Source organism: Glycine max, chromosome 14 (assembly GCF_000004515.6).
Source record: "Glycine max cultivar Williams 82 chromosome 14, Glycine_max_v4.0, whole genome shotgun sequence".
Classification (NCBI taxonomy): domain Eukaryota; kingdom Viridiplantae; phylum Streptophyta; class Magnoliopsida; order Fabales; family Fabaceae; genus Glycine; species Glycine max.
The window spans coordinates 2,703,187-2,719,515 of record NC_038250.2 but is presented as its reverse complement, the minus strand read 5'-3'; the positions used below and the strand labels follow the sequence as shown (position 1 = coordinate 2,719,515).

At 34.2% G+C, this 16,329-nt stretch overlaps 1 protein-coding gene across 1 annotated transcript; it reads right to left on the bottom strand.

The window, feature by feature from the left end:
- Positions 1 to 627: 627 nt before the first annotated feature.
- Positions 628 to 5,375, bottom strand: LOC100790643 (F-box protein At2g26850). Its single transcript, XM_003545380.5, has 5 exons — positions 3,624 to 5,375; positions 3,394 to 3,473; positions 2,653 to 2,831; positions 2,292 to 2,366; positions 628 to 1,068 (listed from the first exon to the last, which is right to left on the bottom strand). Exons 1-5 carry the CDS (start codon positions 4,293 to 4,295, stop codon positions 881 to 883), a joined length of 1,194 nt encoding a protein of 397 aa, XP_003545428.1. The 5' UTR covers positions 4,296 to 5,375; the 3' UTR covers positions 628 to 880.
- Between the last annotated feature and the right edge of the window lie 10,954 nt (positions 5,376 to 16,329).

The window sequence follows — 16,329 nt, the reverse complement described above, 5'->3', positions numbered from 1 at the left end:
ATGTCACAGGCCATTGCCAAGATTTTTTCTCTGCTTGGGTTATGAGGAAGGGAAAGTGAAGTGATTGAGTCACACTGGGTAGAATGTAGAAGTTAGCTGAAATGAATGCTTTAAATTACAATTTTAAATTCGTTCTATTTGTGTAATAGTGTTGCTGTGATGTTGCCTCTACTTTACCATTTTATACTATCTAGTGGGAATCATACGATACCAATGCTTTTTAGAAATTGGTTATTTATACCTTGTCTAGAAATTTTCCCACATGAATTGGCATATAAATTTCCCTAACAACCTTCATTCCCTTTGTAGTCCCTTTTTTTCTTCTTGCACATAACGATTGTTGAATAGACATTTTTCTGGGAAAACAGAACACTGAATGGTAGATTAGGTGAATCAGCATGAGCGCTGCATTCTGAGGAGGCTACAGACCTCAATCATAAATTATTGCCAAAAGAAAAATCAGTTAGCGCATAGAGAGAGCATTTTTTAGGCATATTGCTGATGATCCGTTTGCATATAAACAATGCCTGAAATACTTCTTACATCACTTGGTACGAAAGTTATATTGCTGTGTGATTTCAACGCTTAATAATTTGAGAAAATCAGAGATTTTAATCATTCTATATATTGTGGAATGAATATTCTACGCCATCAGTGCATAAATGAGCAATTTACATTGATTGAAATCACAGGCTAAACTTAACCATGAAAAAATGTGATAATAAAAAAGGGGAAAGTAAATAGGTAGCCTCAAACGGTCATTTGGTTGAATGATGAGAATCCTATACCCCTTTTTCTCTAATGCAGAAGAACCTGCCTCTGCCAATGCTTAATAAGAATACTAGTCTTGACATAATGCTAAGTGGAAAATTAAATCTGATTAGTCCAAGACTTCAGAAGGCCAAATGCTTTTCCAAATGGAAATCTCAGTCTCACTCTTAATCTTTCTGATTCCTCCATAAAAACCATCTGCTTCATTTCCTTCCTCTCTATGATCTTTTCTACTTATAGTTGTCTTCCTCCAACGCGAGTCAGGAGTGTACTGATTGAACTCTAGCACCACTGTGTCTGCAACCAAAAAAACACATAATGCAGTGTCAAATAAACCATGTTTGAATCCTAAGAAAGGAAATGGAAATATACAAAAGCCTAATGCCAAGACTAAAAAAATTGACATGTTCAGTTTTCAATTTGGCAGAATTTATAACTATTCAATATTCGTGGCAAAAAGCTTTTGATGGTATGACTGCATGGTCCACAACATAACAGAGTCCACTCCACAACTCCATAAAAAAAATAGACAGGAACATGTGTAAAAACTGTCATCATGCTGACACAATGTGATTTAAAAAATATGATAATAGAGTTTTTCACAAAAAATTTCCTGTCAGAAAGATAACAACCAAAAGCAATGTGTAATAATGGCCAGGAAGATACTGAGGCACAAATTAGTAATTTGCATTATCATTATTCTGTTGCTATTGTTATCTATGGTTAAGAAAATGTTAAATGAAACATCAGACCGGATAGCTAAGCAGAGATTGTGGATTATTCTGGTCATAACTACTAATATCAGAAAAAGGAAGTAAACTTTTAAGGCTTATAGTGACTGTGGTATCCCCACATTACATAACAAAAAGAAAACAGAACATAAAAGAGAAATTGATTTTTTTTTCATTTTAACGTAGTTGGCCATAAATGTATCCACCGAGACACAAGTTATCAATGTGTTGGTGGAATTATGACATGCGGACCATGATATGTCTAGGGGACCAATCATATATCATAGCTGGTGGTCCAAGTTTTGATATATTATTAGGAAAGGAACCTAGCCCAAATTGTGGTCTGGTCTGCCATAAACTTTACATTTATGTAACTTTTTTCACCATTTAACCTCCACAATGAAAAGCATAATAATGGTAAATAACAAAACTTTAAAATATTTAATCCGTTAAACAGTATTTCAACCTTCACTCCAATCCTGTGTCTTCAAAATTCTGGAGCATTATCTTTTATCTCTCTCCATTTTTGCATATTTATACACTATTCAGTTGAATCTAAGAAAACATAATTCATCCGAATCCTACAATCATTCGTTCAATCATCCCTATATCATATCCTCTTTGCATCTGTCCACTAGGCAATTTTACTCAGAACATAATTCAACTTGAAGGGAGGAACAAAAAACATTGATTAAATGAATGATAAAACATAAAAGGCAAAATCTACAGCCAAGAAAATATAAAGAATGATAAAACACATTCATTTAAATGGAAAATGCATTAACTCACCACTACTATGACAACGGCAGTAATTTTCATTCCCATCGCATAACTCCAAGTGGCCTACAACACCATACCACCAACCTGCCATAAAGGTGCATTTCATCAATCTACTATCACAAAAAAGGGTAGATAGATGTATAGGAAAATGCATAATTAAGATTGGAGAAGTAATTATTTTTATCAGACTCAAGATTGGATTCCACTTTCCTCTTTTCGTTTACTCCCCACATTTTGTATTCATCCTAGTTTTTCTTTTTCTGTCCATAGCCACTCTTGTTTTATGCTTGTTTAAATAGCTCTTTAACCATATTCTAAAGACCATAATAAACTGTAAAAGTAGAAGAATATGTTGAGTAAAGGAACAAACCATAAGGAAATTCTTTGTTTCTTCTCCACTGAATCTCTATGTGATCGCCCGGATGCAAATCATATACACAATCAGAGATATGAAGATCATGTGGAGGAGTATCAACAGGTGGTGCTCTTAGCCTTTCCCATGGAATGCCATGCTCTACTGCAACTGTCCTTCTTCCATGTGGTGGATACCTGTAATAAACAATTGATCAATAATAAGGCCACTAGATCTATCCTCTTTTTCTTCCTTATGGAAACTCTTAAAATATATTCTGTTATGATAACACTAGCTTTATAATCAATTCCTTTTGCCATTTCTAATTTTCTTTTGTATCTTCATTACTGCTCTAGTCACGTGTTATTTCCTAAGGTTAATAATTATTTAAAATGAAAAAAAATAGTATGATTAAAAGCATAGTTTACAATCAACAAAGAATTGTGTTTGTTTTACGATCAAAATTAATTTTTAAATCGTTATTGTTGTTGTTATAAGAATATGCATAAAAAAAATTAATTTACCTTTTTCACTTGTGTTGGGGCTTTACTCTGCGAATTAAATTTTAACTTTTAAACAAATAACATGAAATATATATTCTAATTCTAGTGCGTGCCTATGTATATACAGAACATATGTGTATGCATGACAGAACTATAATATAATGAAAATGGGTTGAGTTAATTTTTAATATTTCTTCTTTCAATGACTGATGGGAACATACATATAATCACCAAGAATCATGTCCAATTAAATTACCTGGCCTGGAAGGTGTCATTGTGAGGATCATAGCTAAGCTCAGCATCATAGCATGATAACATAAATCCAACATGGCCATTCTGCAGTGAAAAATGTAACTTGTGAGAAAACACAACAATCTTCTATTCTAGTTGCCATGAAAAACTAATTTGTTTCACTATTGAAGGTAGCATGAAAGAATATAAGTTTTCAATACCAAAAAGCACAAAGGGATTCATAATCATTGATACCTCACGGTTATAGACCTGAGCAGGAAACCAGAAATTGCCAGTCTCCAGAGCAAGATACCAAGTCATGAGTGAATCAGGAGGCAAATAACTTTGCTGCTTGATGCTATTATTTGCATCTACCTTGGTTCTCATCCATGAAAAAGGCCAGCTAAGGGACACAAGCCTCAACAAGCTCCTTTGTTTTCCATGTCTAAGAGTTCCAACATTCCCTTTGGAAGCAACATGCCATTTCCACTCCCTATAAGCAGCTTGACCAATAATTCTACCCCATTTCTGTTTCATGTGTCTCTCCCAAAGGTGATCACTCACACAGCTCTCTCTTAGGGAGCGGCAAACCCCGGCCATTTGACAAAGTGAAGCTGGAGGGAGCTTTTCAAGAATGCATTCTAACACCAGCTCTGGCAAGTCCAACACTGACATATCTTGGGAGTCCTCAATATTCTCCACCTTTGAAGACTTCTTCATTAGAGACATTCTTGTGGGAATTTGACAAAGAAAACCAAGCCAAAGGCGGTTCCTAAACAACTTAGAGATGGACTTCACAGACAAGTCTTTGTAAAACAAAGGGGAGATCAACCTCAATTCACTTGCCCATGATGGGAGTGGTTTGAGAGAGAGGAGAGGCTTTAAAAACAGAAGGAAGGAGATGCAAGTGATTAAGTAGAGTAGCATTAGCACTTAGGAATTAGGATATCTTTCAAAGGTCAAGTTTGGCATATGTGATAATAGAACCTTAATGCCAATTGTGCAACACCAATGGCTAACAAGGGGGAAAGCAAAACCAAAATACTTGACACAAATTAATGACACACCACCCTCCCTTCCTTGTTGGAAAGAAACACAGGAAGCAAATTGGAACCTTCAAAACAAAGCACCTTTTAAAGATGGGTTTTTTATTGGTTCAGTGAAAGCCCACCAAAACCCAATGGTGGGCCTCCTAGGCCAAAGTTAGATCAGAATAAATTAGGTAGAGAACCACACGAATGAACCTTGGAAATAAGTCTCACAGTAGCTTAATAATGCTAACTCTATCTCCTATTGGTTTCCAATAAAGAGGAGAGAACAACACAACCGTGCAGTCAATCTAAACAGCTGTTATTCAATGAAGAATCTGTATAAAATGGTCCTTATGAGGAGGGGAACATCAACACAGCAAGAAATGGAGGTGGGGCAACCAAGATCTGATAACAGGTTTCATAACACCGAGAAATGGAATTGAAAAATGGAAAAAAAAGATGGAAGATGAGTCTATATAATAAGAACCAAATATATGTTCAGAATCTCCAAATCTTATTGGTAAGCGAATAAATCTTCTGGGAATATATATAATTGGTGTGTAGCTAGAATAAAATAGATCTAGCTAGTTGGAACTTAAGCAGCAGGAGGCCCACACAAGACCCTCAAGATCCACAAAAACAATGGAACCAAGGCAAAGGTCAATCTTTGGGGTGGTGCAGAGTAGATAGATAGAAAAGAGGATTAAAAAAAAAAACTCTGATGAAGAAGATAATGAATGTGAAGGGTAGGTGGGACCACCCCTCACTCCAACAAATTCTTCACCACACCTCAATTATTATCCTCTCCTCTGAAAATGCAATCACGGAATTCTCTCTTTTTTTTTCCTTCTTCCTGTTGTTGTTCTTGTTCTGTGTGTGGGGCAATATAGAGAACAATTGGTGGACAATGAAAGGAAAGGGCAGTTATTTATGAAAAATGAATGGGAGGCTGATGTTACGTTAGATTTCTGTGGATGTCAAAATACATTTCTACTCTTAACATATATCCATGTCATCACCAATGGCTATTGCTCTATCATGCAATCATCCAAGGATTCCCATAAGAAAATTGTATAGATAAATAACTTTTTTTTACCTTGTTACATAATATATTATTGATTTTATGAATAAATAATTTTTATTAAAAAATTCTTTTCATCCAATCATATTTTTTCCATCAAAATGAAATCTTATTTAAGATAATCAAATTGAATATGACTCCGATCATTCAGTTATTGTTATATAAATAAATAGCTAGCAATGAATTTTAAAACTTATTTTAAATTATTTTTTTATCTCCAGAAAACCTTGTATGCTTTGTTTTTGTTGTAGCAAATTCTAGTTGGAGGGAAATATGTCTGACTAGAAAAGGCAACTACATGTCTACATTGGATAACGTATATAGGACAAGATTAGCTAATTTTAATGTTGGAGGTTCGAGGTAAGGGGATTCGGATCCGCTGCACCTGCGTCCACTGTAATAAACATGTTTTCGCTGACAAGTCACAACAAGATTTCAACATTTTAAACAATTATTATCCCCTATTCCTTTTATTTTCAATAATTAAACATCTGTCATGAATATTAATAAGTATAATCAATTATATTTTTATTGAAATATTGTTCTCTATGATAATTTTATCTTTCTTGCATGTTTAATATAAGAAGGGATCAACTTAATTATTTCAATAATAATTATTTTAGAATTATTTTTTATTTTCATCATTTATTTTCTTAGATTCTAACGGATAATATTAGTGACTTATTATAATTATTAAAATTTTAAAAAAAATGATAAAAAAAAATAATTTTAAAAAAATTACTCTATAGATTGATCCCTCTTGTTTAATATGTAATATGAAAAAAATTTAAGAATTAATAGACGAAGTTTAATCAAGTTGTCAATTCGTTAACTTTTAAAAATAAAAAAGTCAGCGATTGGGTTCCTGTTAGGCCTTAATTTGAATGAAGGAAGCATCTAGAAATAGATTTACACGTATAGCAGGAATGTTAGTAATTTTATGATGAGTTATAATGCACTATGCATGTGTATCATTCTAAAATTAAATGTTTTTAGAATATAAACAAATTAAATGTTGGTCATGATATCAAATTTACTTCGTCAATGCAAGACTCGATATCAAAGTGATAACAAGAGTTTGATCAGCTTCTTGACTTTTTTAAAGTTACAAAGATAGTTTTACTTTTCATTACTTTTTTTTCTTACTAGAATTAAAATTGTTCGATGGTACGAAATTTTTGTTCCATTCTTTTTTTTTCTCTTTAATTTATAATGAATCAATAGAAATCAGCAAGTTAAAAGTTTAATTATATTTGAAAAATCGAGACATTGAATATGAACTAAAGGATTCATTCGTTTATTTATCATGTACTAATGATAATGATGTGTTATATATACATGTCTGTATCAAATAACTTAACTAATGTTATGTAAGAGTACATTTAACCTCTAGCTAGGGGAACAAAGAAGCTGGAGACTGTGTGTTGTCAACTTTTACAAGGTCTCCAAAGTACTGGTAGAATGTTTTTTTTTATTCATTATTTCGTACTTATGATTATAAAATATTCTTTTTTATTTTATTTTTTATTATCAAATATTTATATAGGAAATAATTATTTGCTTCGGTTATATAAATAATTTATAAAAATATTTTTTTTATTTCTATTCTATTTTTAAATAAAATTTTAAAAAGCAAACAAAATAAAGTAAAGTAATATACTAGTTTTTTTTGTTATTAAAAATAAAAACACTCTATCTAATCAAAAGACTGAAGAATCCAACTTTTTATCTCTACCTTACCGAAAATAAAAGGAGTCACGTGCATGATGAGGTGACTAATAATAATGGATCACCATTTCACGTGTGTGTATTCTCTCTTGTATTATAGAATTTTAGTAGGAGAGACAAAAAAAATTAACACTTTCATCACTTTCTGTGTCTCTCTCTTCTTGGAATCTTAGTATTGTAAAGAGGAAGTACTCATTATTTATTTTCTTATTGAATTATGTTATTGATCATATTTACATTTTTCTTCTCTTTCTCTCTTCAAGTATATCATCTAGACATCTAGCATTTTGAGTGTCTATACCTATTACCATTTTCCAATAATAGAGCAAGGACATTGAAGCCTTTAAGAAAAAATCCCGTGAAGAAAAGTAAGACCCTAGCTTCCTTATTCTTAATTAATCAGATTGGTAAAACATTAATTTTTTTTATCAGCAACATTGGCAAAACATTCCTAGTAGAAAATAATGAATAAGAAATGAGACATTAAATTCTTCCGAATTAGGGTTTAAGCAAATGTCTTATTTGACCTGAGGATATTATATATAAACAGAATCTAATTTATCGGTATTTATTTAAAGCTTATAATATATTCTCTCCCTCCTATCATAATTGTCTGTAAGAAAATATTTATTCTAAAATAATTATTATTTTAGTTTTTAATATAACATTAATTATTTTTTCACTTATATTTTTTATGATATTGATCATATGAACTATAAAAAAATTAATAATGATAAGATTAATTTTATAAAATTATTATTTTTTCTCAATTATTATTAATTTTTTTATTTATATAAAATGACCTAAAACAATAATTTTAATCAAAAGGAAAGAATAAGTAAATTTGTTTGCAAATAATTTAACTACGTCACATCCAGAGTAGCTCGCTCATATAAGTCCTTATTAATTAATAAGTTTTTAAGAGTGTATTTGGATAAAAAAAATTTAACTAGGAAAAATAATTTATCAGAAAATTTAAATTTTTTTAATCTAAAATTCATTGTTTGGATGCTTTTTATGAATAATTTAAATTTTTGAAATTTTAAAACAAAATTTTAAATAACTAAAAATGTGAAATTTTATTTTTCTTCTAAAAGATGAGAAATTAGAATTCTCTTCTTGATAGAAAAACCTTCCAAAATATTTATGTATTTTCAAAATCTCGTTTTTGAACTCGCGATTCTTCCCTATGATTCTCTTCTTCAAGTTTGAGCTCGCGGAGCGTCGATCGGGTGCAGGCGTATGAGGACAAGTAGAACTGCACCAGTTAGGGGAGCAGTCGTGCCTATCACACGGTAAAGGTGCTCACCGACGCGAAGGGTTTGGGACATGCCTTGCGTCTGAATGTTGTGGTCGAGTATGATGGTGTACGCTGTCGTATCCCGATCTCCCTACGACTTCCTGCATCAATATTTTTCTCTTTGGAAGCACACTAATCATATATTCTCTTCTCTTTGCATTCATTTTATTTCACCCTTACAATTTTAATTTTTTTTTATCCAAACACAAAATTTTGAAAATAAAATAATTTCAATTTGAAGAATTTGAAATTCTTAAAATTTAAAATTTCTCAAAATTTAAAATTCCTTCATCCAAATACACTCTAATTATTTATTAAAGCATACTATGAAATTACCCTAGATTTTGTATAATATTTCCTCAGTCCCACGGTGTAAGAAGAAAAAATATTTTTAAAATAATTGTTATTTTAATTTTTAATGTAATATTAGTTATTTTTTACTTATATATATTTTATAACATTAAGAATATATAAGATAAAAAATAAAATAAAAATTATTGATAATAAAATTAATGTTATAAAATTATTATTATTATTTATTTTGTTTATATAGATTATAATTTAAAACCAGAATTATAATGGAAAGAAATACATGTGCATCTAGAAAAGGCAAGCTTGTTTGTTTAATATGGTTTGGTTAATTTGCATAGTACAGAGAATGAATCATATGGAAATTCTTTCTTGTATGAAAGCTAGGTAATTAAAGAGGAACTGTGTAGGGTGAAGGTCAAGTTGGGGGGAGAAGAGTGCAATTTGATAGGTGCTTGGAGAACACGAATGAATGCCATGAATATGATCATAGATCTGAAAAAGAGTTCATGCCCTCACCTCACTGACCTCATAATTGGAGTTCTCTTTTATTTATTAGAAATTTTCAGTAAGAGATATATAAACACAATCAATATCTAAATTATGTTCAAATTTTTTAAGTATATGTTTAACTTATTCTTCTTATGCTTAAAAAATTTGAACATTATTATTTTCATTTAAAAATCAACATAATTGATATTGTACTTTTTTAGAGATTAGTTTGATTATATATTTTAAAATATAACATGCAAAACTTTGTTAAAAAACCAATAATTAAATGAGTTTTTATTATGAATAATTATATATAACTATTATGATAACATATTTACTTTCGTCTCCACATTTTTAGAGACTATTTTTTAACTGTAATATCACTAACGGAAACAAGCACGCTCTCTTTTTTTATATAACCTTTATCCTCTCTAACCTTTTTCATTTATTTTTAAAAATAAAGAGACACGAAAGTAAATAATAATTTGTTTATTATAATTTTAACATTGATTGGATATCGATATATTCTTATTTTAAAAGAAATAAGTATGTGGGGGAATAGTCAATTATTGGGGCTCTTACTTTCAAAGTTTTGGTGATTTTGATATTGTGATTGATGTTTTGGGTGGTCCATCACCTCACCATATCCCATAATGGACTGCTTTCCATGACTGGTCGTCTTCCTTAATTGTTTCATTTTCTATTAATCTTTGCAGAGAGAGAACAATGCAATATGCATAATGTCAATAATACATACGTATGAATTATCTTTTATTTTAAATATTCTATGAATATTTTTTTATTTTTCTTCAATTTTCACCTCTTCTCATATTATAAATCTTATTAAATTTATATTTTCCCCCCTTTTTGTTAGATGTCTAATAACATATCAACATGATGCAATGCAACCTATCTGCTACTTCTTCGGCTTTAGGCTGAAAACGACACCCATCTTTATAAATTACACCTATACAACTTGGCCTGTTGAAGAATGTGACACCGTCAAATACTATCATTCAATAATGTTAATCAAATAAACTACTACTCGTTCCAAGTTTAATTTAAGCCTATTCGAAATATGTAAAATCATAAGAGACATCAAGTCACTATTCGATATAGTTATATATCGAATAGTATTTTCAGTATCACTTTAATTCGTTTTAGCAAGTTGTTAGTTTATGGAATCATCTAGATAACGTTTTTTAAAATATTTATTAAAAATTATAAAATAAACCACACTTTTGAGTGCTTTTAACATATGCTAAACTTCATCGCGTCAGCCTATTAAAAAAAATTGCTAGTGAGTATTCTTAAGTCACTGATTAAAGAATTAAATGAGATTTTTTTTTAATTATATGAGAGTACATTTCAAGTTTAGATAGAAATTCATTTTTTTATCTTAGTCCCAGATCACACATGTCTTTTACCCATTAGATAAAAGACTTATCACACTTACCTTATATAACTAAAATAAATTTTGTATAAAAAAAATCAAACATAAATCCTTCTCTTCAATAGATAATTTCTTACATATGAATGCATTCAGATCTTACATCATTATAATAATATTATATAGATTGACAAATATATATTGACGAATTTCAATAAAAATAATTTTGTTTTTAGGCATTTTTACTTTTTTCAATCACAATTTAATTTACTTAATCACAAGTTCACAACTACTCATAGTGCTTAAGGGTTGTCTTGCCACCAAGCAAATTTTAATAGTTTAAATGAAAGCCATTAAACTTTTTTTCTTAAAAAAATAATAGTAAATGTTCATTTTATTTCCAGCATCTTCCTGAGTTCAATTATATAGTATCATCACTCAGAAGTATGTATAGGCCACTATGATTCTCAAAAGCACGAGGAAAATTTAAGAATTATAGAAGAACAGTGTAGATATTGCACTGATATCTTGTAAATAATTAAATACGCCCAAATAATTAATAAGGATGTATAATATTCTGATCATGTCATTGATTTCTGATACGGGAGATATGAGACGTACTGTCATTTTCCCTCTCGAATGATATGGTTGTTATATAGCTAGAGCAACAATATATCGTTATCATTGTAAAAAAATGCACAACTTCCCTTTGATTTATTAAACAAGGTATGATTATTAAGCACTTAGGCCTTAGCTAGCTAGACTAGGCATAGGCATAGCTATGATTTTAAGAATCACTCACTACTTTATTTTGGGTTCATGGTGGAGATAATTCAGGATTATGCTTATTTTATTTAATTTTTCTTTTGAATTTCTAAATTATAATTCTTTTAGCTTTGAAAATTCGATGATTTCTAGATCCTCCACTACCTCGCAAATGTAGTAGCTTCTAGCAATTGACAGTTGATACACATTCCACAGATCTTTAGATATTGATCGAATTCTTTTTATTATAACTTTCTTTTCCTTTTTCCTTTCTTTTTACTTGTTTAATCTTGACACTCGAACAGCTCAATTAACCCACTGAAATGGAACCTTAAAATGATTATATTGCCCATCATTTAAGTTGGTTTTTAATATGGCTTACTTTTTCTAATGAAAAGAAAATTTTACATATTGTATTAACGAAGCTGTTTTCATATATATAAATTGTTGTGAAACTTTTTGTTTAATATTATTGTGATTGTTTAAGAAACTTTTTTTAATAGTCATTTTTACTACTCCCTCCTTGGTCGCTGTGGTTTTTTTAAGAAACCCATGAATTTTTTTTGTGCTAATTATATTAAACATTTATTCATTTTCAAGTGTATTAATTATTAATTTTTTTAATTAAAATCTATTCTTACTTTATTGTGAATTTGTTAACACCTACTCATTTTTCAGGCAAGTGGATGTATTTATTGGCCTATTGATCATATAAGTCACAATTATTTGGAGTGTGAGAGAAATTATCTATTGCATATATGTAATGTAATATCTTTAAATATAATCATTACTCCAACAATTTAATTCTATGAGTATTTCTAGAATAAAATTTAATTTATTTTATTGTTAATAATAACTAATTAACTTAACTAATTTAATTGATCTTGATAAATTATTTATTTATTTTTTATATAAAAGAGTATAATTATTATTTTTTTACTTAAAAATATGACTAGCTAATCATCACACTTATTTATTTTGGTATTTTAATTAAAGCCTAACCACTAATAAAACAAAACTTCGGATAACACATGCACTTTTATTTGCCATATCTTGCTAATCACATTATGATATCAAGAGTAACAAACTTAAAAATAGAGTAATATTTTTTATTTGTACATAAATACACAAAGGACTTTTGATGATTGGAAAATTGTAAAGCCAATTAAAGACCAGACTATAACATTAAAAAGGCATTGCCATTTTTGCATAAATGATTGGTATAATAGATATTAGATAATTTCTTCATTAATATCCTAATCCTTAAGCTATTTGATGGCAAAAATCTATGATTCTTCCTAACAAGTGCTCTTAATTCTTTAACTAAAAAAGGTCACAGTTTTTTTTTATGCATGGCCTTTTTCTTTGACTTGGTTGGACCAACAATAGTAATTACTTTGTGCTGATGATAGTAGTGCTCAGCATTTTCAGTTTGGACTAGATTTTGTAACAATGGAAAATCAAATGGGAGGGATTGGTACATAATTGTACTCACGCAATATTAGAGTCAAGAAGTAGTGCCGTGACCAAGCATTATTAATTTAAGGGATTCCACAAATGTCAAACACTTAAACGCTGGTGACTTTATTGTTATTCCTTCATTTTTGTTTGTGATAAAACTTAAAAGCAATGAATGTAGTTTAGTAGTTTCTGTCTGATACGGTCCTAAACTACAAGAGGAATGTAAAAGAAGTAAATCTAAGAGAAAAGTGTTCTTATTATCATTTCACAACTTCTTATTTACATTTATAGTCCTTGAAGTTAACTAAATTCTAACAGAATTTCCCTTTCTAACTAACAGCATCCTATAACGGATTCTGGAAGGTTCCGCAATCCTTCGAAGGTCAGGGACGAAAGCTACGGGGCCGCAAGGCGTCTAAACGAAATCCCGCAAGTAAGCTGGTTTCTTACACTCTCTCTTGGGCCTACTTGTATCTATATGTTGATGTTGGTCTGCTGTTGCTGTGTTACTATCAACACCCCCTTCGTCGAAAACGACCTTGTCCGCAAGGTTGTGAAGAACTTTTAACTCATCCCAAGATTCCCAAGATGTCTCCTCTGGAGGGAGATCATCCCACTGGACCAGCACACGCTTCACCGGCGGTGTGACCGAAGAGTCCAATTTCCAATCTAGAATTGCGAAAGGATTAACAATGGGATGGTTGTCGGTGGAGAGCTCAGGGAGCGTCCCTGGTGAGGCTGGGGAGGGGCCTTGGTGGAGCTTCAAGAGGGACACGTGGAAGACCGGGTGGATGCGCGAGGATGCCGGTAACGCGAGTTTATAGGCTACTGGGCCAATGCGCGCCGAAATCTGAAAGGGACCATAAAACCGTTTGGCTAATTTGGAGTATTTGGGGGCTATCGACGTCTGCCGGTATGGTCGGAGGCGGACGTATACCCAGTCACCCACCTCGAAGGATAAATCGCGGCGGTGTCTATCGGCGGTGGTCTTCATGAGTTCCTGTGCCCGTTGGAGACGGCGGGTCAATTGGGCGTGGAGTTGCACGCGCGTGGTGAGTAGCGAGTCAACAGCATCATTCGAGGAGTGACCTTGGAGATAGTGGGCCACCGTAGGCGGTGGTTTGCCATAGACTACCTCGAACGGAGTCATCCCGGTGCTGGAATGCAGAGTCGTGTTATAAGACCATTCGGCAAGTGAGAGGAAGCGGTACCATCGTGATGGCTGATCATGAACGTAGGCACGAAGGTATTGCTCGAGGGTACGATTGAGCACCTCCGTTTGCCCGTCCGTCTGCGGGTGGTAGGCGGTGCTCATCCGGAGCTTGGTGCCGCTCAACCGGAAAAGCTCGCGCCAGAAGTTGCTGATGAAGATAGGATCTCTATCCGACACTAAACTGCGTGGGAATCCGTGGTGCCGACATACCATGTCCAGGAATAAAACCGCCACCTTGTAAGCGGTGTGATGGGTGGGAAGAGCGCCGAAATGGGCCGCTTTCGAAAATCGGTCAACAACGACCAAGATCACGGTGTACCCCTGGGATAACGGAAGCCCGGTCACGAAGTCCAGCGATAAGTCTTCCCAGACCTGAGAAGGGATGGGAAGAGGTTGAAGAAGCCCTGCACTCTTCTTCGTGTCATACTTCGTCTGTTGACACGTGGCGCATTGGGCCACATACCGACGGACGTCATCCTTAAGGTGGGGCCAATCGAAATTCTGGCGGAGCCGATGAAGGGTCTTCGTGACTCCGGTATGACCCCCGAGGGGCGACGAATGGAACTCCTCTAATAGAACCCGAGTGAATGGGGTTGCGAATGGGATCCAAACGCGGCCGTGTCGGAAAAGGAGGTCTTGATGAGTGGTAATGTCGGGATGATTCGTAGGGTGATCACGAATATCTTGGAGGAGGGCCACGTATTGGGGGTCCAGTAACAGAGCTTGACGCAGGTTTTGTAAAAAGAGGAAATGGGGAGCAGTTAGAGTAAGGCACGTGGCCTCTGCAGGACTGATGCGTGAGAGTGCGTCGGCGACGACATTGGCTGCGCCTGGTTTGTATTTGATGGTGTAATCAAAGCCCAGAAGTTTACATAGGTACGTCTGCTGCTCCGGTGTTTGGATTGTTTGAGACATGAGATCTTTCAAACTCTTGTGGTTCGTTAGGATTATGAACGAATTCCCCAACAGGTAGTGACGCCATTTACGCACCGCGGAGGTAATGGCGTGGAGCTCCCGGACGTAGGCGGAGGCTCGTTGTAGCCTGGGGCAGAGGGCTTTGCTGTAGTATGCGATTGGGTGACCTTCTTGCAGAAGGACCGCACCCATGGCTGTGCCAGAGGCGTCCGTCTCAAGCGTAAAGGGTATGAAGAAATTGGGATTGGCCAGCACCGGAGTTTCGGTCATAGCTTGTTGCAGTTGCCGGAAAGCTTGGTGCGCGTCAGGGGACCATGCGAATTTGTCCTTGCGAAGAAGAGAGTTGAGGGGGGCTGCAATTGCGGCGTAGCCCTTGACGAATTTACGGTAGAATCCCGTCAAACCCAAGAATCCGCGGAGAGAGGTGGAACACGTGGGCAGAGGCCATTCGAGCATTGCTGCGATCTTGTCGGGATCTGGGGCCACACCCTGAGAGGAAATTATGTGGCCCAGGTAATTAAGCTCACGCTGTGCAAAGGAACACTTGGATTGCTTCAATAGAAATTCACGATCTGCAAGGGCTGATAGAACAGCTTCCAAATGGGACACATGGGACGATAGATCGGGGCTATACACTAAAATATCGTCGAAGAACACGGCGACGAAACGGCGGAGAAAAGGTTGAAGGGCATCGTTCATGGCGGCTTGGAATGTGGAAGGCGCGTTACACAAGCCGAAGGGCATCACGAGGAACTCGTAATGGCCCTGGTGTGTTCGGAATGCCGTTTTGTGCGCATCTTCCTCGGCCATTCGTATCTGATGAAAGCCTTGACGTAAATCCAACTTTGAGAACCACGAAGCACGGCCCAGATCATCCAGTAGTTCATCTATAGTTGGCATAGGGAATCTATCTTTGACGGTCACCGCGTTAAGAGCCCGGTAGTCAACGCAGCATCGCCATGTGCCATCCTTCTTCTTCACGAGCAGGATGGGTGAAGAAAAGGGGCTATGGCTGGGTTGGATTATCCCTGTGGTAAGCATTGCTGAAATTTGTCTTTCGATTTCCGATTTCTGAAAATGGGGATAACGATAAGGGCGTACGTTGATGGGCACGGTGTGAGGGAGTAGGTGTATGTGATGTTGAATATTACGGGAGGGTGGTAAGGTTGAGGGTTCTGCGAAAATTGCTGGAAAGCGTTCAAGGATGGATACTATTTGAGGAGGTAAGGGCTCAGGGACAGGGAGCTTGGCGGTGCATGTGGAGGAAGGGGTGTCT

Excerpts from the sequence above, each read along its gene's own strand:
- LOC100790643 (XM_003545380.5), bottom strand. The coding sequence starts at position 4,295 with ATGCTACTCTACTTAATCACTTGCATCTCCTTCCTTCTGTTTTTAAAG. Across the intron at positions 3,474-3,623 it reads CTCAGGTCTATAACCGTGAG|AATGGCCATGTTGGATTTAT; the intron begins GTATCAATGATT and ends TTTTCACTGCAG. Across the intron at positions 2,367-2,652 it reads AAACAAAGAATTTCCTTATG|GTTGGTGGTATGGTGTTGTA; the intron begins GTTTGTTCCTTT and ends CCTTTATGGCAG.